We start from the raw sequence: 25221 nt of genomic DNA, 5'->3' as shown, positions 1-25221 counted from the left end.
AGAGTTTCCCAAGCAAGCAAAAACTAAAGGAGTTAATCACCACTGAACTGGCATAAAAGAAAAGAAAAGAAAGGTCATAACTAGAAATAAGAAAATACTTGAAAGAAAAAATCTGAATGGTAAAGGCAAGCATAGAGAAAAAGTAATGGATCAACCACTTATAAAGTTAGTATGATGGTTAGAGGCAAAAGCAGTAAAATCAACTAAATCTACAATAATTATTTAAGGGACACACTAAATAAAAATATGTAAAATATGACATCAAAAACATAAAATGTGTTGGAGGAGGAGTAAAAATGTGGCACTTTCAGAATGCATTTGAACTTAATCACCAACCAAAATAGATTGCTATATACATAAGTGGTTATATATGAAATTCATGGTAAGCACAAACCAAAAACCTATAATAGATACATAAAAAATAAAGAGAAAGGAATCTATACACACCACTACAGAAAGTCATCAAATCCTAGTGAATAAAGAGAGAACAGAGAACTATAAAAACAAGCAGAAAACAACAAAATGGAAATAAAAACATACCTAACAATAACTAGTTTACATATAAACGGACTAAATGTTCCAATCAGAAGACAGGGTAGCAAGCCGGAAGGGAGTGGCATGGTGTATTCAAAGTACTGAAAGGAAAAGACCTAAAACTAAGAATGCTCTACCTAGCAAGATTATCATTCCCAATAGAAGACATAGTTTCCCAGACAAACAAAAGTCAAAGGAATGTATTACCACTAAATCATCCTTACAAGAAATGTTAAAGGGAATTCTTTAAGTGGAAAGAAAAAGGTCATCACTAGAGGAAAACAGTATGAAAGGAAAAAAAATTTACAAGGAAAAGCAAGCATATAGTAAAGGTAGTAGATTAGTCACTTACAAAGCCAATACGGAGGTTAAAACACAAAAGCAATAAAACAATAATATTTACAAGAAAGAGTTCAGGCATACAAAAAATAAAGATATGTAAAATACTATATCACATACATAAAATGTGAAGAGAAGAGTAAAAATTTGGTGCTTTTAGAATGTGTTTGAACTTAGGCAACCATCAAATTAATAATATATGCTATATATGTAAGATGTTATAAAAACCCAGTGGTAACCACAAATCAAAAACCTGTAATAGAGAAGTATAGGGCAGAGGAGGAATTAAGATAGCAGAGGAGCAGGGGGACCCTAAGCTTGTCTTGTCCTTCAAAGACAGCTAGATAGTTATCAAAGCATTCAGAACACTCAAGAAATCAATCAGAGGTGGGAGAGAACAAAAACTGCAAGTCTACAAGTAGAAAAGCAAACAGCTTTTGAAAGTAGGAAGTGAGGAGAGTAGTCTTGGGGGAGATATAACTGTGGATATGGTGGTGGGGAAGGAGCCGGCTTATGGAGTATACCACAAAATATTATAAGGAGTGGAGTGCAAAATCTGAACTTTTAGAAATCCACTACAGTGGGGGATGTGCCTGGCTTAAAGGTGCTCACGTGACTTGGTGGGGTGGAATCCCAGGAGTGACAACGTGGTCTGAGGATCCTCTGGGTCACAAGAAGATCAGGTGACACCAAGGTGCTACACTGTTCCCAGGCATGGGAACAGAAAAGCTACCTGGGACCAGTGGGTCTTGGTGCTAGTCTTCTGTTCTGTGTTACCATAAACTGTGAACCACTGTGCCATGGGGCAACAGCTTTCTTGGGACCACTTGGGAAATAGCTAAAGCACTGCAAGACCCTCCCCTAGAGGAACAGTACAGGTCTGTGCCCCGGGAGTCCCTAAAATTTGGAATATTGAAACTTGGTCGCATGCCTGGGATAAAAAAGCTGGGACGTTAGGCGCCTGGGTGGCTCAGTTGGTTGGGCGACTGCCTTCCGCTCCGGTCATGATCCTGGAGTCCCGGGATCAAGTCCCGCTTTGGGCTCCCTGCTCGGCAGGGAGTCTGCTTCTCCCTCTGACCCTCCCGCCCTCTCATGCTCACTCTCTCTCTCTCATTCTCTCTGTCTCAACTAAATAAATAAAATCTTTAAAAAAAAAAAAAAGCTGGGACGTTGGGGTGCCTGGGTGGCTCAGTCGGTTGCCGTCTGCCTTCGGCTCAGGTCATGATCCCAGGGTCCTGGAATTGAGCCCTGCATTGAGCTCCCTGCTCAGCGGGGAGCCTTCTTCTCCCTCTCCCTCTGCCTGCGGCTCCCCCTGCCTGTGCTCTCTCTCTGTGTCAAATAAATAAAATATTAAAAAAAAAAAAAAAGCTCGGACGCAGGCAGGGAGAACACAGGGATCAGAGAGAAACAGAACACAACAGAGGTGAGCGATTGCTCTTCTATGAAGAGTGTGGGGGTGGGGGGGTGTGAACTTTCATCTCCAGGGCTACAGAGAGGGGTGCCATCATATTTACCCTTCTCATCAGGGCTGAAAGCCTTCAGAGAACAAAACAGCGCCACCTAGTGGAGGCCAGTGTCACTTACACCTGGAGGCATATTTCCACTGAAACAAGTCAGCCTGAGAATCGGCACAGCCGGTTCTTCCCGCAGAAGACCAGCAAAAACAGCTTGCTCACAAGTCTACTAAAAACAGTGCTGCAAAACTTCAGCTCTAGAGGAAACAGGATATAGCTTCCTTTTTACTTTTATTTCTTATTTTTTATTATTATCTTTTTCATTTATTTTATTTTTTCAATTCCTTTTTAAATTTTTATTATTAATCTTTCTCATTTTTATTTATATATATTTTAATATGTTTTTTATTTTGTTGTTTCCTTCCATATATATATATGTGGAATATATAAATATATATATTTGTATTTTGAGATCTAGATTCTTTTAAGAAGCAGACAAAAACAAACCCAAGATCTAGGGGTTTTTTTTTGTTGTTTTTTGTTTGCTTTTTGTTTTGTTTTGTTTTGTTTTTGTTTTTTTCTCTTTCTTCTTTTATTTTCTGGACAAAATGATGAGATGGAGAAATTCACCCCAAAAGAAAGAACAGGAAATAGAACTCATGGCTAGGGATTTAATCAATACAGATATAAGATACCTGAACTAGAATTTAAAACAACAATTATAAGGATACTAGCTGGATTTGGAAAAGAGCAGAGAAGACACTAGAGAATCCCTTACTACAGAGATAAAAACTAAAATCTAGTCAGGCTGAAATTAAAAATGCTATAATTGAGATGCAAACACAAATGGAGGCCATAAGGACAGACAAAGCAGAGGAGCAAATCAGTGATACAGAAGGCAAAATTACAGAAAATAATGAAGCTCAAAAGAAAAGAGAAAGACAAGTAATGAATCATGAGGGTAGAGTTAGGGAACTCAGTGACTTATTAAGATGTAATAACATTTGTATCATAAAAATCCCGGAAGATGAAGAGAGAAAAATGGGCAGAAGGTCTGTTCAAACAAATTATAGCTGAAAACTTCCCGAATCTAGGGAAGGACACAGACCTCAAAATCCAAGAAGCACAGAAAATGCTCACTAAATTCAACAAAACTGACTATCGCCAAGGCATATCATAGTGAAATTCACAAAATACACAGACAAGGAAGGAATCCTGAAAGCAGCAAGGGAAAAAAGTCCTTAACCTACAAGGCGAGACAGATCAAGCTTGCAACAGATCTGTCCACAAAAACGAGACAGGCCAGAAGAGAGTGGCAGGAAATATTCAATGTGCTGAATGGAAAAAATATGTAGACAAGAGTTCTTTATCCAGCAAGGCTGTCATTCAGAATAGAAGGAGAGATAAAGAGTTTCCCAAACAAATAAAAACTAAAGGAGTCTGTGACCACTAAACCAGCCCTGCAAGAAATTTTAAGGGGGATGCTTTGATTGGAGAAGAAAGACCAAAAGTACCACAGACTAGAAAGGACAGAGAACATCACCAGATACACTAATTCTACAGGTAACACAAAGGCACTAAATTCATATCTTTCAATAATCACTGTGAATGTAAATGGACTAAATGCTCCAATCAATACACGGTGTATCAGAATGGATAAAAAAAAAAATCCATCTATATATACAAGAGACTCATTTTAGACCTAAAGATACCTGCAGATAGAACCATTTATCATGCTAATGGATGTCAAAAGAAAGTTGGAATAGCCATACATATATCAGACAAACTAGATTTTAAAACAAAGACTGTAAAAAAAGATGAAGAAGGGCATTATATCATAATTAAGGGGTCTATCCATCAAGATCCAACAGTTGTATGGGATGCCTGAGTGGCTCAGTTGGTTAAGTGTCCAACTCTTAATTTCAGCTCAGGTCATGATCTCAGAGTTGTGAGATCCAGCCCCACATCAAGCTCCACTCTGGGCAGGGAGCCTGCTTAAGATTCTTTCTCTTCCTCTACCTCTGCCCCTCTCCCCATCTCTCTGCCTCTCTAAAAAAAAAAAAAAAAAAAAAAATCCAACAATTGTAAATATTTATGCCCCCAACGTGGGAGCACCAAATATATAAATCAATTAATAATAAGAACAAGAGGGTGCCTGGGTGGCTCAGTCGGTTAAGCGTCTGCCCTCAGCTCAAGTCATGAACCCAGGGTCCTGGGATCAAGTCCCACATCAGGTTCCTTTCTTAGCAGGGAATCTGCTTCTCCCTCTGCCTCTACCCCTTCCCCCTGCTTATGCTTGCTTCTCTCTCTCTCTCTCTCTCAAAAAATAAATAAAATATTTTTTAAAAAAGAAGAACAAGAAATTCATTGATAATAATACAATAATAGTAAGGGATTTTAACACCCCACTTACAGCAATGGACAGATCATCTAAGCAGAAAATCAACAAAGAAACAATGGCTTTGAATGACACACTGGACCAGATGGACTTAACAGGACTTATTCAGAACATTTCATCCTAAAGCAGCAGAATACACATTCTTTTTGAGCGCACATGGAACATTCTCCAGAATAGATCACATACTGGGTCACAAATCAACCCTCAACAAGTACAAAAAGACTGATATCATACCATGCATATTTTCAGACCACAACACTATGAAACTCGAAGTCAACCACAAAAAAAAAAAAAAAAACTTGGACAGACCACAAAAACATGGAGGTTAAAGAACATCCTACTAAAGAGTGAACTGTTGGTGGGAATGCAAGCTGGTGCAGCCACTCTGGAAAACAGTATGGAGGTTCCTCAAAAAGTTGAAAATAAAGCTACCATACAACCCAGCAATTGCACTACTGGGTATTTACCCCAAAGATACAAATGTAGGGACCCGAAGGGGTACGTGCGCCCCGATGTTTATAGCAGCAATGTCCACAATAGCCAAACTATGGAAAGAGCCAAGATGTCCATCGACAGATGAATGGATAAAGAAGATGTGGTATATATATACAATGGAATATTATGCAGCCATCAAAAGGAATGAAATCGTGCCATTTGCAACAACGTGGATGGAACTGGAGAGTATTATGCTGAGTGAAATAAGTCAATGAGAGAAAGACATGTATCATATGATCTCACTAATATGAGGAATTCTTAATCTCAGGAAACAAACTGAGGGTTGCTGGAGTGGTGGGGAGTGGGAGGCATGGGGTGGCTGGGTGATAGACATTGGCAAGGGTATATGCTATGGTGAGCTCTGTGAATTGTGTAAGACTGTTGAATCACAGACCTGTAAATCTGAAACAAATAATATATTATATGTTAAAAAAAAGAAGAAGATAGTAGGAAGGGAAAAATGAAGGGGGGGAATCGGAGGGGGAGATGAACCATGAGAGACTATGGACTCTGAGAAACAAACTGACGGTTCTAGAGGCGAGGGGGGTGGGAGGATGGGTTAGCCTGGTGATGGGTATTAAACAGGGCATGTACTGAATGGAGCACTGGATGTTATATGCAAACAATGAATCATGGAACACTACATCAAAAACTAGAGATGTAATGTATGGTGATTAACATAACATAATAAAATAAAAATAAATAAATAAATACATAAATAAATAAAAATGAAAAAAAAGAAAAAAGAAAGAGTGAATGGGTTAACCAGGAAATTAAGGGAGAAATAAAAAAAAAAGATACATGGAAGCAAATAAAAATGAAAACACAACAGTCCAGAACATTTGGGAGGCATGTATTGCAATATACATGATGCACCTCAAGAAGCAAGAAAAGTTTCAAATATATAACCTAACCTTACACCTAAAGGAGCTAGAAAACGAACAGCAAATAAAGCCTAAAGCCAGCAGAAAAAGGGAAATAATTAAGATTAGAGCAGAAATAAATGATATAGAAACAAACAAAACCAGTAGAATGAATTAACAAAACTAAGAGCTGGTTCCTCAAAAGAATTAATAACATTGATAAACCCCTAGCCAGACTTATCAAAAAGAAAAGGGAAAGGACCTAAATAGATAAAATCACAAATGAAAGAGGAGAGATCACAACCAACACTGCAGAAATACAAACAATTATAAAAGAATACTATGAGAAAATATTTGCCAACAAACTGGGCAACCTGGAAGAAATGGACAAATTCTTAGAAACTTACAAACTACCAAAACTGAAACAGGAAGAAATAGAAAACTTGAATAGGCTCATAACCAGCAAAGAAATTAAATCAGTAATCAAAAATATCTCCCAACAGACAGAAATCCTGGGCCAGATGGCTTCCCAGGGGAATTCTATGAGACGTTTAAATAGAATTAATGCCTATTCTTCTCAAACTGTTCCAAAATACAGAAATGGAAGGAAAACTTCCAAACTCATTCTATGAAGCCAGAATTACCTTGATCCCTAAACCTGACAAAGACCCCACTGAAAAGGAGAATTCCAGGCCAATATCCCTGATGAACATGGATGCAGGAATTCTCAATAAGATACTAGCAAATTGAATTCAAAAGTACATTAAAAGGATCATTCACCACGATCAAGTGGGATTTATTCCTGGGCTGCAGGAGTGGTTCAATATTTGCAAATCAAACAATGTGATATACCACACTAATAAAAGAAAGGATAAGAACCATATGATTCTGTCAGTAGATGCAGAAAAAGCATTTGACAAAATACAGTGTCCTTTCTTGATAAAAACCCTCAACAAAGTAGGGATAGATGGAGCATACCTCAACATCATAAAGGCCATATATGAAAGACCCACAGCTAATATCATCCTCAATGGAGAAAAACAGAGCCTTTCTCCTACAGTCAGGAACAAGACAAGGATGTCCACTCTCACCATTACTATTCAACACAGTCCTAGAAGTCTTAGCCTCAGCAATCAGACAACAAAAAGAAATAAAAGGTATCTGAATTGGCAAGGAAAAAGTCAAACTTTCACTATTTGCAGGTGACATGATACTTTATGTAGAAAACCTGAAAGACTCCACCAAAAACTTGCTAGAGTAGGAGATAAAATCAATTTTCAGAAATCTGTTGCATTTCTATACATCAATAATGAAGCCACAGAGAAAGCAATCAAGGAATCAATCCCATTTACAATTGCACCAAAAACCAGAAGATACCAAGAAATAAACCTACCAAAGAGGTAAAACAGCTGTACTTGAAAACTATAGAACACATGAAAAAACTGAAGAGGACACAAAGAAATGGGAAAGCATTCCATGCTCATGAATTAGAAGAATATACATTGTTAAAATGTCTATACTACCCAAAACAATCTACATATTTAATGCAATCCCTATCAAAATACCACTGGTATTTTTCACAGAGCTAGAACAAACAATCCCAAAATTTGTATGGAACCGCATAAGACCCTGAATAGCCAAAGCAATTCTGAAAAATAAAAATAAAACTGGAGGCATCACAATTCCAGACTTCAAGCTTATATTACAAAGCTGTAATCATAAGACAGTGTGGTCTTTGTACAAAAATAGACACATAGATCAATAGAACAGAATAGAGAATCCAGAAATGGATCCATCACCATATGGTCAACTAATCCTCGGAAAAGCAGGAAAGAATATCCAATGGCAAAAATACAGTCTCTTCAACAAATGGTGTTGGGAAAACTGGACAGCAACATGTAGAAGAAAGAAACTGGACCACTTTCTTATACCATACACAAAAATAAATTCAAAATGGATGAAAGACCTAAATGTAAGACTGAAAACCATCAGAATCCTAGAGGAGAACACAGGCAGAAACCTCTTTTGACCTCGGCCACAGCAACTTCTTATTAGACATGTCACCAGAAGCTAGGGAAACAAAAGCAAAAATGAACTATTGGGATTTCATCAAAATAAAAAGCTTCTGCACAGCAAAGGAAACAATCAACAAAATGCAAAGGCAGCCTATGGAATGGGAGAAGATATTTGCAAATGACATATCTGATAAAGGGTTAGTATCCAAAATCAATAAAGAACTTTTCAAAGTCAACACCCAAAAAGAAATAATCCAGTTAAGAAATAGGCAGAAGACATGAATAGACACTTATCCAAAGAAGACATCCAGATGGCTTACGACACTTGAAAAGATGCTCAACATCATCATGATGATCAGGGAAATGCAAATCAAAACCATGATGAGGTACCACCTCACATTTGTCAGAATCACTAAAATTAACAACACAAGAAACAACAGGTGTTGGCAAAGATGCAGAGGAAGGGGAACCCTCTTGCACTGCTGGTGGGAATGCAAACTGGTGCAGCCATTCTGGAGAAAAATTTGGAGGTGCTCAAAAAGTTAAAAATAGAACTACCCTACCATCCAGGAATTGTACTGCTAGGTATTTACCCAAAGGATACAAAAATACAGATTCAAACAGGTAAATGCACCCCAATGTTTATATCAGCATTATCAACAATAGCCAAACTATGCAGAGAACCCAAATGTCCATCAACTGATGAATGGATCAAGACTAATGGATACCACATCATACACACACACACACACACACACACAACAGAATAGAATATACACATTCTATTATACATACACACACACGAATATTACTCAGTCATCAAAAAAAAAAAAAAAATCTCACCATTTGCAATGACATGGATGGAGCCAGAGTGTATTATGCTAAGTGAAATAAGTCAGTTATAGAAAGACAAATACCATATGATCTCATTCATATGTGGAATTAAAGAAAGAAAACAGATGAACATATGGGAAGAAGGAAAAGAAAAAAAGAGAGAGGGAAACAAACCATAAGTGACTCTTAACAATACAGAACAAACTGAGGGTTGATGGAATGAGGTGGGTGGAGGATGGGCTAGATGGGTGATGGGTATTAAAAAGGGCACTTGTGATGAATACTGGGTATTGTATGTAAGTGATGAATCACTGAATTCTACTCCAGAACCAGTATTGCACTGCATGTTAACTAACTAAAGTTGAAATTAAAAAACCAAAAAAACCTATAATACACACAAAAAAATAAATAAAGAGAAATTAATCCAAGCATAACACTAAAGAAAGCCACCAAACCAAAAGGGAAAAGAGAAGAACTAAAAAGTAATTAGAAAATAATTAACAAAATGTCAATAAGTATATACACAACAATAATTACTTTAAATGTAAATGGACCTATTGCCCCAATCAAAAGACATAGGGTGACTTCAAAAATTAAAAAAAAAAACAAAACAAGATTCAACTATATGTTATCTACAAGAGACTCACCTAAAGACACATGAAGATTGAAAGTGAAAGGATGGAAAAACACACCATGCAAATGGAAGGAAAAAAAAAGCTAAAGTAGCAATATTTATATCAGACAAAATAGATGTTAAAACAAAGACTGTAGCAAGAGACAAAGGGCACTTCATAATGATAAAAGGATCAATCAAACAAGAAGATATAACAATTGTAAATATCTATGCAGCCAACATAGAAGCACCTAAATACATAACGCAAATATTAACAGACATAAAGGAAGAAACTGACAGGAATACAGTGATAATAGGGAACTTCAACATCCCACTTACATCAATGGGTAGATCATCCAGATTTTAGAAAATCAACAAGTAAACAGTGGCTTTGAACAACATTAGACCAGATGGACCTAAGAGATATATACAAAACTTCCATCCTGAAATGGGAGAATACACATTGCCTTCAAGTACACATGGAGTATTCTCCAGGAAAAATAACAGGTTAGGAAAAAAGTCTCAGTAAATTTAAGAAGACTGAAATCATGTCATTCATCTTTTTCATTCATAAGAATATAAAACTTGAAATCAATTGCAAGAAAAAATATGGAAAAACCACATGGAGGCTAAACAACATGCTATTAAGCAACTAAGAGAGCAACAAGAAATCAAAGAGGAAATCAAAATCTACATGAAGACAAATAAAAGTGAAAGCAAAGTTCAAAATCTTTGGGATACAACACCTATATGGTCAATTATTCTATAAAAAAGGAGCAAGAATATACAATGAAGAAAAGATAGCCTTTTCAATAAATGGTGTTGGAAAAATTGGGCAGCTACCTGCAAAAGAACTAAACTGGATCACTTTCATATACCATACACAAAAATAAACTCAAAATGGATTAAAGACCTGATTATGAGACCTGATACCATAGAATGCCTAAAGAAAATCTGAATAGACTGATTACTAGTAATGAAATTAAATAAGTAATCAAAAAATTTCCAACAAACAATAGTAATTTGGACATCAGCCTTAGCAACATATTTATGGATATGTCTCCTCAGGATAGGGAAACAAACACAAAAATAAACTATTGGGACTACACCAAAATAAAAAGATTTTGCACAGCAAAGAAAACCATCAACAAAACAAAAAGGCAACCAAGTGAATGGGAGACTATATTTGCAAATGATATAACCATAAAGGGTTAATATCCAAAATATATAAAGAACTTATACAACTCAACACCAAAAAAACAAATAATCCAATTAAAAAATAGGCAGAGGACCTAAATAGACATTTTTCCAAAGACATACAGATAGCCAAAAGACATGAAAAGATGCTTGACATCACTAATCATCGAAGAAATGCAAATCAAAACCACAATGAAATATCACTTCACACCAATTAGAATGGCTAGTGTCAAAAAGACAAGAAATAAGTGTTGACAAGGATCCAGAGAAAAGGGAATCCTCCTGTACTGCAAAGAAAACAAAAATAAACAAGTGGGACTATATCAAACTAAAAAGCTTCTGCACAGCAGAGGAAACCAACAATCAAATAAAAAGGCAACCTACTGAATGGGAGAAAATATCTGCAAATCATATCTGATAAGGGACTAATATCCAAAATATATAAAGAACTTATAAAACTCAATTGCAAAAAAATCCAATTAAAAAATGAGCAGAGGATCTGAATAGACAGTTTTTTTCAGAGAAGATATAGTGATGGCCAACAGACATATGAAGACATGCTGAACATCACTAATCATCAGGGAAATGCAAATCAAAACCACAATGAGACATCACCTCACCCTATTACAATAGCTATTATCAAAAAGAGAAGAAATAACAATTGGTAAGGATGTGGAGAAAAGGGAACCATCATGCACTGTTGGTGGGAGTGTAAATTCACTATGGAAATGATATATAGGTTCCTCAAAAAATTAAAAACAGAACTACCATATGATCCAGCAATTCCACTTCTGGGTGTTCACTCAAAGAAAATGAAAACACTATTCAAAAAGATATATGCGCCCCCTGTATTCATTGCAGGATTATTTTGTGGCCAAAATATGGAAACAATCTAAGTGCCCATCAATAAATGAATGGATAAAGAAAATATGGCATATATGTGTATATACCAAATAAATATATATATATACAATGCAATACTACTCAGCCATAAAAAAGAATGAAATCTTGGGAATTAAGAATACACTTATCTTGATGAGCACTGAATAATAAAGGAAATTCTTGAATCACTATATTGTACAATTGAAATTAATATATATACTATATAATACTGTATGCTAACTACACTGGAATTAAAATAAAGAATGAATGAATGAATGAAATTAAAATAAAATTGCAACAACATAGATGGACCTTGAAGGTATTATGCTAAGTGAAATAAGTCAGATAAATACCATATGATCTCACTTACATGTGAAATCTACAAATAAAACAAAATTAATGGATAGGGAGAACAGAGTGATGGTTGCTACTCTATTGGGGGATTTGAGGGTGAGCAAAATGGGTGAATGGGGTCAGGAGGTGCAGACTTCCAGTTGTGAAATGAATAGGTCATGGGGATGGGGTGTGCAGCATAGTGACTATAGCCAATTGTATTGTGCCTATTTGAGGGTTTCTGGGAGAGTGTCTTGAAAGTTCTCATCACAAGAAAAAAATTTTTTTGTAATTTTTTATGATGATATATGATGACTAGACTTGTGATGATCATTTCTCCATGTACACAAGTGTCAAATCACAAGTGTCAATCCTTACATTGTACATCTGAAACTACTATAATGCTGTATGTCCATTATACCTCAATAAAAAAAAGAAAGAAAGAAAAACTAAACTCAGTAAAATGTGGCATAGCACAGACCCCACAGGAGCTTTTAATCTCAAATCTATCATTGGCTCATTCTGTGTCTCTGGGCAAACCATACAACTATGCTGGGCCTTAGGCCCTTTATTTTTTCTGATGACACTACTTTAACCACTTTATTATTCTAAAATTCAATGAATATTAGAAATCAATAACTATCCCACTAAAAACCATAAAATCACATGTCAGATGAAATATATTACCTATCTATACTGTAAAGATGGCAGGTCACACTGGAAAGTATTAGCCATTTCCTCAAATACTAATATTTTTAGAAAACTAAAAAATTACTTTCCTGCCTGCTTTAAAATCTGAGTTTTATAGCCCCAAGAAAGCCAATAATGTCCTTAAAAGGACAAAATATACCAAACCCTAGCAAGGCCAGACTATACAATATTAAGTTGATATGTGTTCCTATCTCCCTGAAAAGTGGAGATGACAAAGTTCTTCTACTACAGAAGGGGTGTGGGGAATGGATATATATATATGAAATTAAATGTGTATATTTATATTTGAAAGATCTTGGCTTTATGTTTTGTCAAGTAAGAGCATGTGGGAAAACAAAAAACAAACAAACCCTCCTCATCATTTCATCACAAAATGGAAATTTTAAGACCAATCTCTAAATAAAAGACCATCTAAATAAAAGCATACCAGCTTTATGGAAAAACTCCTATATTGTTCTTGTTTTTCTTTTTTTGCTATGAAACAATGAAAACAACAGCACAGGCTGACACCTGGGAGTCACTGCAGTAGACATAGCCTCTTCTAGTCTTCCATGAGAGAGCAGGAAACTAGTAGTGTGAAGTGAATTAAATGAAAGAGTGGGCAACAAGGAAATGAATTATGATAGCATAGCAGAAGAAAGAGCAGTGGCCAATGGGACAAAACTTCAATGGAGTGTGGGAGATGGGGAAGGCAAAAGGCAAACACAGGTGGATCAGTTATGGTTAGGGTTGTCACAACTTCTCTGCTCAGCTCAACACTTCTGAAGTTTTTCTAATTCTCAGATGAGGAAGAATATAGGCAGTTGCTGGCAAGGCTTCTGCCTTTTCTGCCAGCACCACTCTGAGGATTCTCCTGAGGGTAAGGACCACAGATCTGATTCTCCCAGAAATAAGAATCCAGGCTGGATAATTGCTTCTGAATGGTAGAGCAGAATAAACCAACCTGGAGACAGTTCCAAGTTGCTTTGTTGTATAGTACATTTAACTGGGAATAAGAACTAGGGTTCACACTATGACTATGTTTGCTACTGTATGTCCTCATTGATAGTGACAAGAAGTTGGCTAAAATTAAATGAAGATTAGGACACTGTTCTAGCTGAGGAAGAAACTTTGGTAAGGAAGCAAGGTCACTTTATCTTAACTCAGAAAACCATACCAAAAAAATGCCAAATGGCATGCTTAAGTGGTCCAGCACACAAGAAAATTATCTTGGATATCATGCTTTCAGAGACCAATATTATGCAGTCCAGCATCCATTTATTTACCCATCTTCTGATACAGCACTCCCAGATCTAAAGTGAGAAATGTAGTCTACATCTAGCCAATCAGTTAATTCCAAACCCCAAGGTCATAGTGACTGGTTCAGCAAGGAACTCTATGCCCCAAGCTACATAAATGAAACTGAAGTATAGGACTTTTTGGAGTTAGAAAGAAGAGACTCTCACTCTGTGGTAGGCAGAATGGCCCAAGATTCCTATACCTGGTTATTCAAACACTAATCTAGATGCTGCTATGAGGAATTTTGCAGATTTAATTAAATCTTAACTCATTGACCAAAGAAATATACAGATATTATTTGGATAGGTCTGACCCCATCAGGTAAGACCTTTAAAAGCAGGGTTTCTACCAGCTGGTGGCAAAAGACAACATCAGAGAGATTTGAAGCACAGAAGGATTTGGTGTGCTATTGGTGGCTTTGAGATGAAAGCAGCCATGTGCAAAGGAATGCAGGTAGCCTCTAAAAGCTGACAGCTGCCCCCAGCTGAAGACCAGCAAGGAAACAGGGACCACAGTCCTACAGCCCCAAGGAACTAAATTCAGGCAACAACCTGAATGAGCTTGGACATAGAAACTTCTCCAGAATCTCCAGATAAGACCCTATTGCTGCTGATGCGTCATTTCAGTTTTGTGAGACCTTGAGCAGAGAATCCAAGTGAATCCACCCAGACTTATGACCTACATAACTATGAGCTAATAAATAGGCATTCAAAACCACTAAGCTTTTATTACACAGTAATAGAAAACTAATATATACTGGAATTGCTAGCTGTAAGAATAATGTCCCTAGAGAGAGATCAACCTAAAAAAAAAAATCCAATATAGGAAGCAGAGCTAAGAGTTGGCATCTACATGACAGCTTTTTAATTCCCGGATCTAGCCATGCACAGAGCCTATCCTGATCCTAAAAGTTCCAACTGTGTAAGTCAATAAAATCCTGTTATTATTAAAGCCAGGTTGAAGTGACTTTCAGTCACCAGGAGAAAAATCCCAGATACTTGAAAAAAAAAAAAAAAAAACAAGAAAAATCTTCAATTCCAAACTACAGATAAACCCTATGGACAGGGTTTGTATTTTAATAGAAAAATATAGCTGACTATTCCTTCAGAAATAATACCATTTAGCTAACTGAGGAGTATCAAAGGCCTGAAGAAGCCTCTTGTCATATTATTTTCTCAAAATTAAGACAATTTTGAGGGAGAAAGATTTCAAATTAAACAGTAAGTACCACCTTGAGTTCTTATATGACTTGAGGCCACAATATCCATATGCTAAACTTTGGATAGTAATAAAAAGACAATCAAATTTTTCACATGGAAACACACATATAGACACGTGCATATAGGCTCAAAAAGGGGCACCACAAATGTGAAAATTGGTCTACTTTTTTTTTCAGTTTTTGGACATTCTTCTGTTTTGTTTTTCTTTTCTTTTTTTTTTATGTTATGTTAATCACCATACATTACATCATTAGTTTTTGATGTAATGTTGCATGATTCATTGTTTGAGTATAACACCCAGTGCTCCATGCAGTACGTGCCCTCTTTAATACCCATCACCAGGCTAACCCATCCCCCCAACCCTCTCCCCTCTAAAACCCTCAGTTTGTTTCTCAGAGTCCACAGTCTCTCATGGTTCATCTCCCCCTCCAATTTCCCCCCGTTCATTTTTCCCTTCCTTCTCCTAATGTCCTCCATGCTATTCCTTATGTTCCACAAATAAGTAAAACCATATGATAATTGACTTTCTCTGCTTGACTTATTTCACTTAGCATAATCTCCTCCAGTCCCATCTACGTTGATGCAAAAGTTGGGTATTCATCCTTTCTGATAGCTGAGTAATATTCCATTGTATATAAAGGCCAAATTTCATGCATTCTTACAACCAGCAGGACTGAAAGCCTGGAAATTTAAAAATCAGTAGGCTCAGCTCTGGGAGAGCCAGAAGGGCAAGAGGAAACTGAGTCCTGCCCTTAAAGAGACAACACAACAAACAGCTCATGGAGATATAGGATAGAAGCAGCAGTTTGAAAAATGCCTGGGGCATATAGGAGGGAGAATTATTTACTAATTGCAGAGTATGTTCTAGAGTGGCAGATTTCACTGGAAGACACCTCCAGGAATGAAGGACTTAGCAGGTGCCATTTCCCTCTCCTACCCCCAGCATAAACACATGGCCACCTGTGGGAAAAAGCACAGCCCTAGCATTCACTACATAACTTGCTTACACTATGCCCTGTCCCCTCCAGACTGGCCTGCTTCAGTTCTGGGGCTGTGAGTCCCTTTTCCCAGAAGACCAGTGCAAAACTTGCCAACACCATGTCTCCAGACAGCATGCTTTGCAAGGCCTCCATCCGGCTGTAGCAGCAGCAGGTCACCTCCTGCAAAGATGTGTACACTTTGTTAAAACTGTGTGCCCTGCCCATGTGCATTTTGTGGATCAGGCCCTGGCTGGCCTGGTCTTGGCAGCAGTGGCATATCCCCTGTGGAAGAAGAGGACCAGCATGCAAAACTTATAGGCATGGCACCCACCCTACCCCTGTACACTTTGCAGAATGGCCCCAGTTGGCTCAGTCTCAACAGAAGCTGCATCCCCTCTGGAAAAGGCAAATACCACCTTGTTAAAAACGCACACCACCCCCACTCCTTTTAAGAGCAGCAGACAGCTGACTTTCCTAACACAGAGAAACAGATACCAAACGTTAGACAAAATGAGGAGACAGAGGAATATGTCCCAAATGAAAGAACAGGACAAAACCACAACAAGAGACCTAAGCTAAATGGAGGTAAGTAATATGTCTGATAGAGAATTTAAAGTAATGATCATAAAGATACTCACTGGACTTAAGAAGAGTGGAGGACCTCAGTGAGATCCTTAACAAAGGGATAGAAAACATAAAAAAAAAAATCAGAGATGAAGAACACAATAAATGAAATTAAAAATGCTCTAGATGGAATATATAGTGGCTAGAGGGAATGGAAGAATGAATTAGTGACCTGGAGGACAGAGTAATGGAAAGTAATCAAGCCGACCAGGTGTGAGAAAAAGAATTACGCAACATGAGAATAGACTTAGGGAACTAAATGACTCTATCAAGCATAATAACATTCACATTATAGGGATCTCAGAAGAAAAAGAGAGATAAAAGGGAGCAAAAAATTTATTTGACGAAATAATAGCAGAAAATTTCCCTTATCTGGGGAAAGAAACAGATATCCAGATCCAGGAGGCACAGAGAGCCCCCAACAAAGTCAACCCAAGGAGGTGAACACCAAGACACATAGTAATTAAAATGGTAAAAAGTAGTGATAAAGAGAGATTCTAAAATTGACAAGAGAAAAGAAGATAGTTACATACAAGGGAAACCCCAGAAGGCTATCAGTGGACTTTAGCAGAAACTCCACAGGCCAGAAGAGAGTGGCATGATCTATTCAAAGTACTGAATGGGAAAAATCTGCAGCCAAGAATATTCTATCCAGCATAGCTATCATGCAAAATAGTAGAGATAAAAGAGTTTTTCAGACAAACAAAAGCTAAACCAGCTTCATGATCACTAAACCATCCCTACAAGAAATATGAAAGGGGACTCTGTGAGTTGAAAGACCATAAGTAAGAGTCAAAAAGTAGGAAGTACAAAAGCAGTAAAAATAAGTATATTTGTAAAAATCAGTCAAGGAACTTACAAACTAAAAGGATGTAAAGTATGACACCATATACCTAAAACATGGAGGGAAAGAAATAAAGAATAGGGTTCAAACTTAAGTGACTGTCAACTTAATATAGACTGCTATATGCAGAAGATGTTATATACAAACCTAATGGTAGCCACAGATCAAATGCAGTAATAGATATGCAAAAACTAAAGGGAAAGGAATACAAGTATATCACTAAAGAAAGGCAACTTACGGTGAGAGAAGAGCTGAAGAGAAGAAAGTAACAGAGAAGATCTAGTATTTGTTCCCCAAACCAGGCCTTCAGGTGATTGGCCTTGAGGTCTTATCCCTCAGTAACTCTGTGATGGTTTGCCTTGTTCATCCTTGATGGGAACCTGTGACTAAATTCTATAAGCATTAGGAAAATGAAAAAAAAGGGGGGGGGAGGGGTAGAATCAGTGAGTGTTAAAACTGAAAGGGCTCCTAGAATTAACCCAATTCAAAACTTCCTGCCCCAATTTTACAATTGAAAAACTAAAAGAAGTTGCTGTAATGCTTTATGATATGCAGTCTCTAATAGAAAAAGTAGTTTGAAGACCCAATATGCCATGCTTTCTCAGGGAAGAGACAACCCATTAGTTTTCTTTCTACATCTGTTATTTTTCTTATTTGGAAATGGAGCTGAGAAGGGGATTTACTAGGATATGAAGAAGGAAAACAATATTTGTTCTCATTTTACCCTTCAACTTTTTGATCTATTGAGTGCTTATCAATTATACGGATATGGAGGTATAACTAAAACCAAGGATAAAGATGGATGAGACACTGATTGGGGCACCTGGGTGGCTCAGTTGTTTAAGTGGTTAGCTCTTGATTTCGGCTCAGGTCATGATCTCAGAGTCCTGGGACTGAGCCCTGTGTCAGGCTGTGCTCAGCAGGAGTCTGCTTGAGGATTCTCTTTCTCCCCTGCCCGCCCCCCTACTCTCTCTCTCTCAAATAAATAAATCTTTAAGAAAAAAAAAGATGGATGAGAGACATTGATAGATCTTAAGTCTAGAATATTTTCCAATCATGATCCAGAAGACCCCAACAGATAAAACCTCCTGATGTCTTACAGAGGAAAAATCTGACAGTTTAGCTCAATGGCAGCAGGGAAACTTACTCAGTTTTTCAGAAACAAACACCTATAACATAGTCTCAGATGCACCAAAACTCATGGGATGGGGTTGCAAGTCCTATCAAGAGACCCAAGGTCAAAGATTGGTAGCTTGAGACTGGCTTAAGAAAAGTGAGACTAGCCAGAATCAAATCTATACTCATGCCAAGTGGAAATAATAAGTGAGTGAGTTTTCCAGTTCACTAGGAGGGCTCCATGCTGGGTGTGGAGCCTACTTAAAAACATATTGAACTTTGTAGCCAGTTCACTGGGAAAGTAGGGGAATACACCTTATATGTAGATACATCATACCATGTATTGCCTTACTGAGTATAGGAGACCTTGGGTCAAGTGCCAGCTCTGGAACCAAACCGTAGCTGAGGCCCATCTATCTGTGACAGAGCAAGTATAATTAAAAAGTTCAAAAAGTAGAAGTAAATTACCAGATATGAAATTTTAGGAAAATATAAAGCATATATGTAGCATCTTAAAATTTTTATTGTATATATACAGCATTAGGGTCTATGGAAATGTCTGGAAAATATTTGTGGACCATCTTCTCATGAGACTCAAGAAACTCTTTTGACTTTAGACTTCCAATTGATGTGAAGAAAGAAAGCAGATATAGAACTGATGGGTTCATTTTAGAGAACTAGATGGCTGTGTGTGTGTGGTAGGGAGGGGGGCAGTGGTAAATAAATACAAGAAAGGAACAAAGAGGAATGAAGACAGCTAACATAACAAAAAAGTCTACCTTGCATTTACATTTAGAGATGGAAGGAATACTCCTGTAAAAAGTCAGCTGAACAGAGAACAAATAGCAGTTAATAAAAAAAAAGTTATCAGTTACAACTTATCATAATAGTCAAAAACTAGGGGAAAAAACATACAATGGGTAACAGCAAGGAGAAAACTAAAACTACATGCTAAATATGTATGAATCTCAGAAGCATAATACCGAGCAAATGAAACCAGATACAAAAAAGTACATACAATGCATTTATGAAAAGCTCAATAATAGACAAAACAAATCTATTTTAGTCTGAAAAACAGTTATCCTTATTGGAGAGTAGTGACTGGAAGGAATTATACAGGGGTGTCTGGGACGCTGATAATGTCGTTTCTTAATCTAGTTCATCCAGCTGTACATTTAGAATATATGCACTATTATATATTCTTGTTCTGTTTCAATTAAAAATATTAAAGCAGTGTTTTCCACCTGTGTTCCATAGGACTCTTGCCTAAAGAAATGATATGATGGGGTTCTTCCATAAAAGAGTTTGCTTTTCCCTACATTTGGGAAATGCGGAGAAAAACCCATTTAAATATATATCCACTCTATAGGATGTCTTCATCAATGACATCGACCCTCCCTGCATGGCCTTGGATCCACTCATACTGCTCCCATTCAAGCTTTTCTAGGGTTTCCTCTGGCCCCCAAATTTCAGTCACAACAGAAACTGCATGAAAGGATATGGATTGGAATACTCATACCACACAGTTTACCCCTTGAGTGGAACAAAACACTTTGAGCTCACACTCACTCTTATCAAACAGTTTGGATCAGCAGCACTACCTTATCATGGAAGAGCACACATTTAAAATAGGGCGTTGCCTGCTCTTTTGAATGCGTGTCTCTATTCAATGCTCTTGCACCCATGTAATCCCAGAGCAGTAAACTGGCACATTTCATGAAATTTGCCGATACAATACAGCGAAGAAATACAGGAAAGCAGATTTGCAAATAGATCTTTTTGCATCTCTGATTTCAGAATGCTCAAGTAATCTCAGCATTCTCATGGGTTTCTAGTTCACAAATCTGAGTTTCTCCCAAATATTTGAAACCTATCACAAGCTGACTCTTAGAATCACCTCATTTTTCTAGTCACTTATGTCAAAACAAATCAGTACTTCTTTATAGCTAGCATTTTGCTTGTTCACAATGTGTTCATTGATTCAGGCTCTTGCCTATTTTTTCTTAAACTCTTTGTCACTCTTGTTACCATGAGTGAGATTGGGGAATTTGAAGACTGTCTCTATGCACAAATAAATAACAAGCAGTGTTCTGTGTTGTTAACTTTAGGTCATTTTCCACAACTTTACTTATTTATTTAACTTGATTTAATCAGGCAGCTGGTTTACCTTTGGCTATTCATTTCTGCCAAGTTCTAAAGTAAAAAAAGAAAAAGAAAATCCCCTAAATTTAATTAATTGCCTTTTCTTAGAGGGGGAGAAGAGATCAATCTTCAAATGACAAATAAACAATTTGCCTCAAGTCCATCATCTTTCTTCCTGGCATCTGAGCATCGAGTCTTTTCATTCCTTTTGCTATGATCCTAATCAGATATAGCACCCACTGCTCCTTTATTATAAAATGAGGGCAACGGAAACTAGACAGTATTTCAAACCAAGGTCTTAAGCCAAAGAATTCATAATAACAGGGATCCTAATTATGTTATATTGATTTCCAACAGGAGAATTAAATTATCTATTTCAAATAAAATTTAGAACAAACATTAACATAGTGATGTCCGGTTTGGTGAGAAACCATTCGGACTGGAAAATAGGACTTCAGTGTTTCAAAATATACTAAAAAGACCGTATTGCAAACACCAAACTATATCATACTCCATGGATAAATAGTAAGCATGATTACATTTGAGACTACAAAAGCCATTAGAAATAGAGAGAGAGAGAGAATAAAATTAAGAGAAAGTGTTACAAATGTAACTGCCACAGCCATGGTTATACAATCCTGAAGAAAAGTTGAAAACAGAATAATGAAATGACTGCTGGACTTGGTTTAGGTCCAAGATGTAGTGAGCAATCTCTCAGATAATATTTTAAATATATTTGCTCCAGAGTGAGGAAAAACATTACCCAAAGAGCTACAGGGAAAACAAGTTCACTTAAGAGCAAAAACACTTAAAGTTTTAATCAGAAAGAATTCCTAATACTAGGAAAAAAGAATAATAAATTTCATGATTGGCTAATTCATTTCATACAACCAACAATGATGGCACCTACCTCATTTAAGTCCTGACAAGTCTCAAAAGCGTCCTTTGACCAAATGGCAGCCCTTTGGTCAATTCTGTAAAATACAAAGAAAAGTTATTTCCATTTAAAAGAAATCTTTCAACAATGCACATTTGAGGCTGGCAGCTACAAAACCTTCAGTGGTGTCCCACTGCCCACAGAATAAAATCCAGACTCCTCATAATTGTCTGCAACACATTACAATGCTTGAATTCTGCCAGTGTGCCTGGCCCCACTTCCTAACACTCACACCCTGTCCCCTACACTCCAGCCTCTCTGGCCTTCTCTTGGTTTCTTGAATACGTGGTGCTGGTTCCCTGTTCAAACCATCCTAATTACTACCCCAGACTGCTCTCCCCCAGATCTTCATAAAACTGACCCTTCCATCATAAGCAGCATGTCACCTCCCAACAGGACTTCCTGATGTCCCTAACTAGAAGTAGGCCTCCCTACACTCTCTATCACACTGTCCGCAGATTTTCTTCTTAGCACTTACCACTATCTGAAATTAACCTGTTTATTGGCATTTCTTCATTGCTCCAAAAAATTGGGGATTATGTCCATTTTCTACACTGCTGAATCCTCAGTACCTAATACAAATTTAATATTGTTTCATTAATTAAAAAGATTTTTGTGTATGCGATCTGATAGATCTGATGCGGTCAGTACGGAAAGATAGCATTTGTTCACTGAAGACAGCATTTGGAAATTTCATCCTATCTTTTAACTAACACAATAAACAGAGTAATTTCTGGGTAACATGATGAAGCTGGGTCTTGCCACTACATAGTTTCGAATAAAAGAAAATGACTTGAAATAAGGCATATCTACTCTGAATCCATTTTTAAAATTTAAATACAAAAAAGCAAAATTTCACTATAGGCAGATGCTGAGTTCAAAATCATGATTTGTCAAATGTTATGATCTAGTAGTATCTATTACATAACATTCAAGTTTTTCTGCAGCAGTTTGCATGCTATTATATAATAAGTGTATTAAATTATAGTTATTATCCTTATAAAAGTGCCTGCTTTCTTAATAAAAGATTTAGTCACCATTAAGTCATTTATAAAAAGATTTATTTGGGGACATAATTATTTACAGTTATCAATCAGCTTCAATTTGAGTCCTGAAGAAAGTATATATGTCCTCTGAAGGGTCAACAAGATAAATGATTTCTTTAAGTCATGATACACATTTAGAAATGCCACAAGCATAACATCTTCAAAATATTCTTAAGAATGCAAAATTTGTTCAGTCCAAGGGCACGGCTAACTGTGCAAACAATTTGCTTCCAATGAGAAAAGTAAGGAGATGGTAAACAAAATTGTCTAGAATTCACTGATTTCTACTACATCTGCGCAAACCAGCATGTCTCTCCTGAGTAAGTGAGAAGATTAAGGGTCCAACAGTGAGCTCAGGGAGAGATCACTCAAGTGGGAAAAGAAAGTGAGGAAGACCACTGGCACACCCATTCTATCCCCATCAATTCCCTGTGCTGCAAACACAGTAATATCGGGGCTTCAGAAAATACTAAATTGCTCTATCCTACAAATGGGAGAAACCCTCTTAGGCACAAGAGTTAATGTGTCCAATACAGTAACATCTAAAATTTTGAATGGCTCATAATTTCTTTGTAAGATACACTGGTTCTCAAATTGTGTTTCTATAGAGTTATGGTAGCACCAGAAAAATGGAAGAGTGGTATTCTTTAATGGAAAAAATATTTACCAGTTTATAGTTTAACCATAAATGTCTCTAGAGCTTTGGTGCTAGCAGACAGTAAAACAAATACACAGATAGCAAACATTAATGGGAAAAAAAGCAGAAATATATGTTGTTAAAAATATACATTATTGATATGCAGAGAATAGCCTACTTATCATACACTCATATGATCTTCCAAGAAAAGTACTTATAACTCCAAATAAACCTCCAGGTCAAGTTTAAGAACTGTGGCCTAAGCATCAAAGTTGCTTTAATTTAATAGCCATTTGAATGTCTCCTATGCACCTGGTATAGTGTTGGGGAGATAATCAATAAGCAGACTCTAGGCCTTTAGGAGACTTACAATTCAGTGGAATCTGAAGCAGAGGATAAAACTAATACCCAGTCTTGAGGCTAATAGTAAGGGAAGGATCAGGGTATAGAAGCTGATATTAAAATGGTAGAGAGGAACTGGGGAGGTAGAAACAAGAGATATATTTTCAAGGATTAAAAACAATCAAGAGGTAGGGGCACCTGGGTGGCTCAGTCGGTTAAGTGTCTGCCTTCGGCTCAGATCATGATCTCCGGATCCTGGGATCGAACTCCATGTCGGGCTCCCTGCTCAGCAGGAAGTCTGCTTCTCCTTCTCCCTCTGCCCCTCCCCACCTCATGCTCTCTTTCTCTCTCTCTCAAATAAATAAATAAAATCTTAAGAAAAAATCAAGAGGTCTTGGGTGTGTATTGAAAGTATGGAATAAAAGAGATGGGATAATCAAAATTATTCCAAAGTTTTGAGACTGTGTGACTAGAAAGATGACAGGTGGTTTTTCTAATGGAGGTAGAAAAATATGTAATTTTGGTGGGGACAGCAGGCAGTTGTCAGAAAGAGGCAATTCATGAGTTTAGATTTAGATATTTGCAGCTTGAAGCAAGGCTGAGATAGGGAAGTAAAAATACCTGAACAGGGCTCACCCTAGAATTGGCACTCTACAGTGTGTTCAGCAGAGGGGTTGTGATAATGGTAACTGTGATGTGCAGTAGTCACAGGTTCTGCACTGATTTTTTTTCCCTGTTGTGTGGCCAGAGCCTAGCACGGTACCTGGCCTCTGGTACACACTCAGTGCATGCCTTTGGATGGGTAATGAAGAAACAGAAGGAACCAGATCTAAGAATGACTTCTTGATCCACCACTTACTAGGTGTGTGTACCCACAGGTAAGGTATCAACCTCTCTAAGGCTTGGTTTCCTCATCTGTAAAGTGAGGATAATAGCAGCTACCTCATAGGATAATTCACGATACTACTGCTAGCTATATTAAAAATAACACATGGATTCTAGAATCATATATGAAAAATACAATAATAGAATTATAAACGATGATAATTCATGGTATATTTTATTAACAATGATCAAAGTCTTGTGAATAAGCAAGCTGAAAAAGACAAAACCTGGGATTTCCTTGGGGCGCCTGGGTGGCTCAGTCAGTTAAGTGTCTGCCTTAGGCTCAGGTCATGATCTCAGGGTCCTGGGATCAAGCCCCACATCGGGCTCCCTGCTCAGCAGGAAGTCTGCTTCTTCCTCTCCCTTTGCCTCCTCCCCCCTGCTCATGCTCTGTTTTTGTCTCTCTCTCTCTTTCTCAAATAAAGAAATAAAATCTTTAAAAAAAAAAACCTGGGGGTGCCTGGGTGGCTCAGTCGTTAAGCGTCTGCCTTCAGCTCAGGTC

The 25221-nt window shown here is 37.3% G+C and overlaps 1 protein-coding gene across 5 annotated transcripts in view; it reads right to left on the bottom strand.

Annotated features, from left to right (window-relative positions):
- FAM13C (family with sequence similarity 13 member C) overlaps positions 1-25221 on the bottom strand; it is a 152003-nt gene that overhangs the window by 55475 nt on the left and 71307 nt on the right. For all 5 annotated transcript variants that reach the window (XM_078077682.1, XM_036078159.2, XM_078077681.1 and 2 more), the window contains one exon: positions 21783-21846. In XM_078077682.1, coding sequence (XP_077933808.1) covers positions 21783-21846 — 64 coding nt within the window. The remainder of the gene's footprint in view (positions 1-21782; positions 21847-25221) is intronic.

The sequence above is a fragment of the Halichoerus grypus genome, chromosome 7 (assembly GCF_964656455.1).
Source record: "Halichoerus grypus chromosome 7, mHalGry1.hap1.1, whole genome shotgun sequence".
Classification (NCBI taxonomy): Eukaryota; Metazoa; Chordata; class Mammalia; order Carnivora; family Phocidae; genus Halichoerus; species Halichoerus grypus.
The sequence above is the reverse complement of the archived record's forward strand: the minus strand, read 5'-3'. Positions and strand labels throughout refer to the sequence as shown.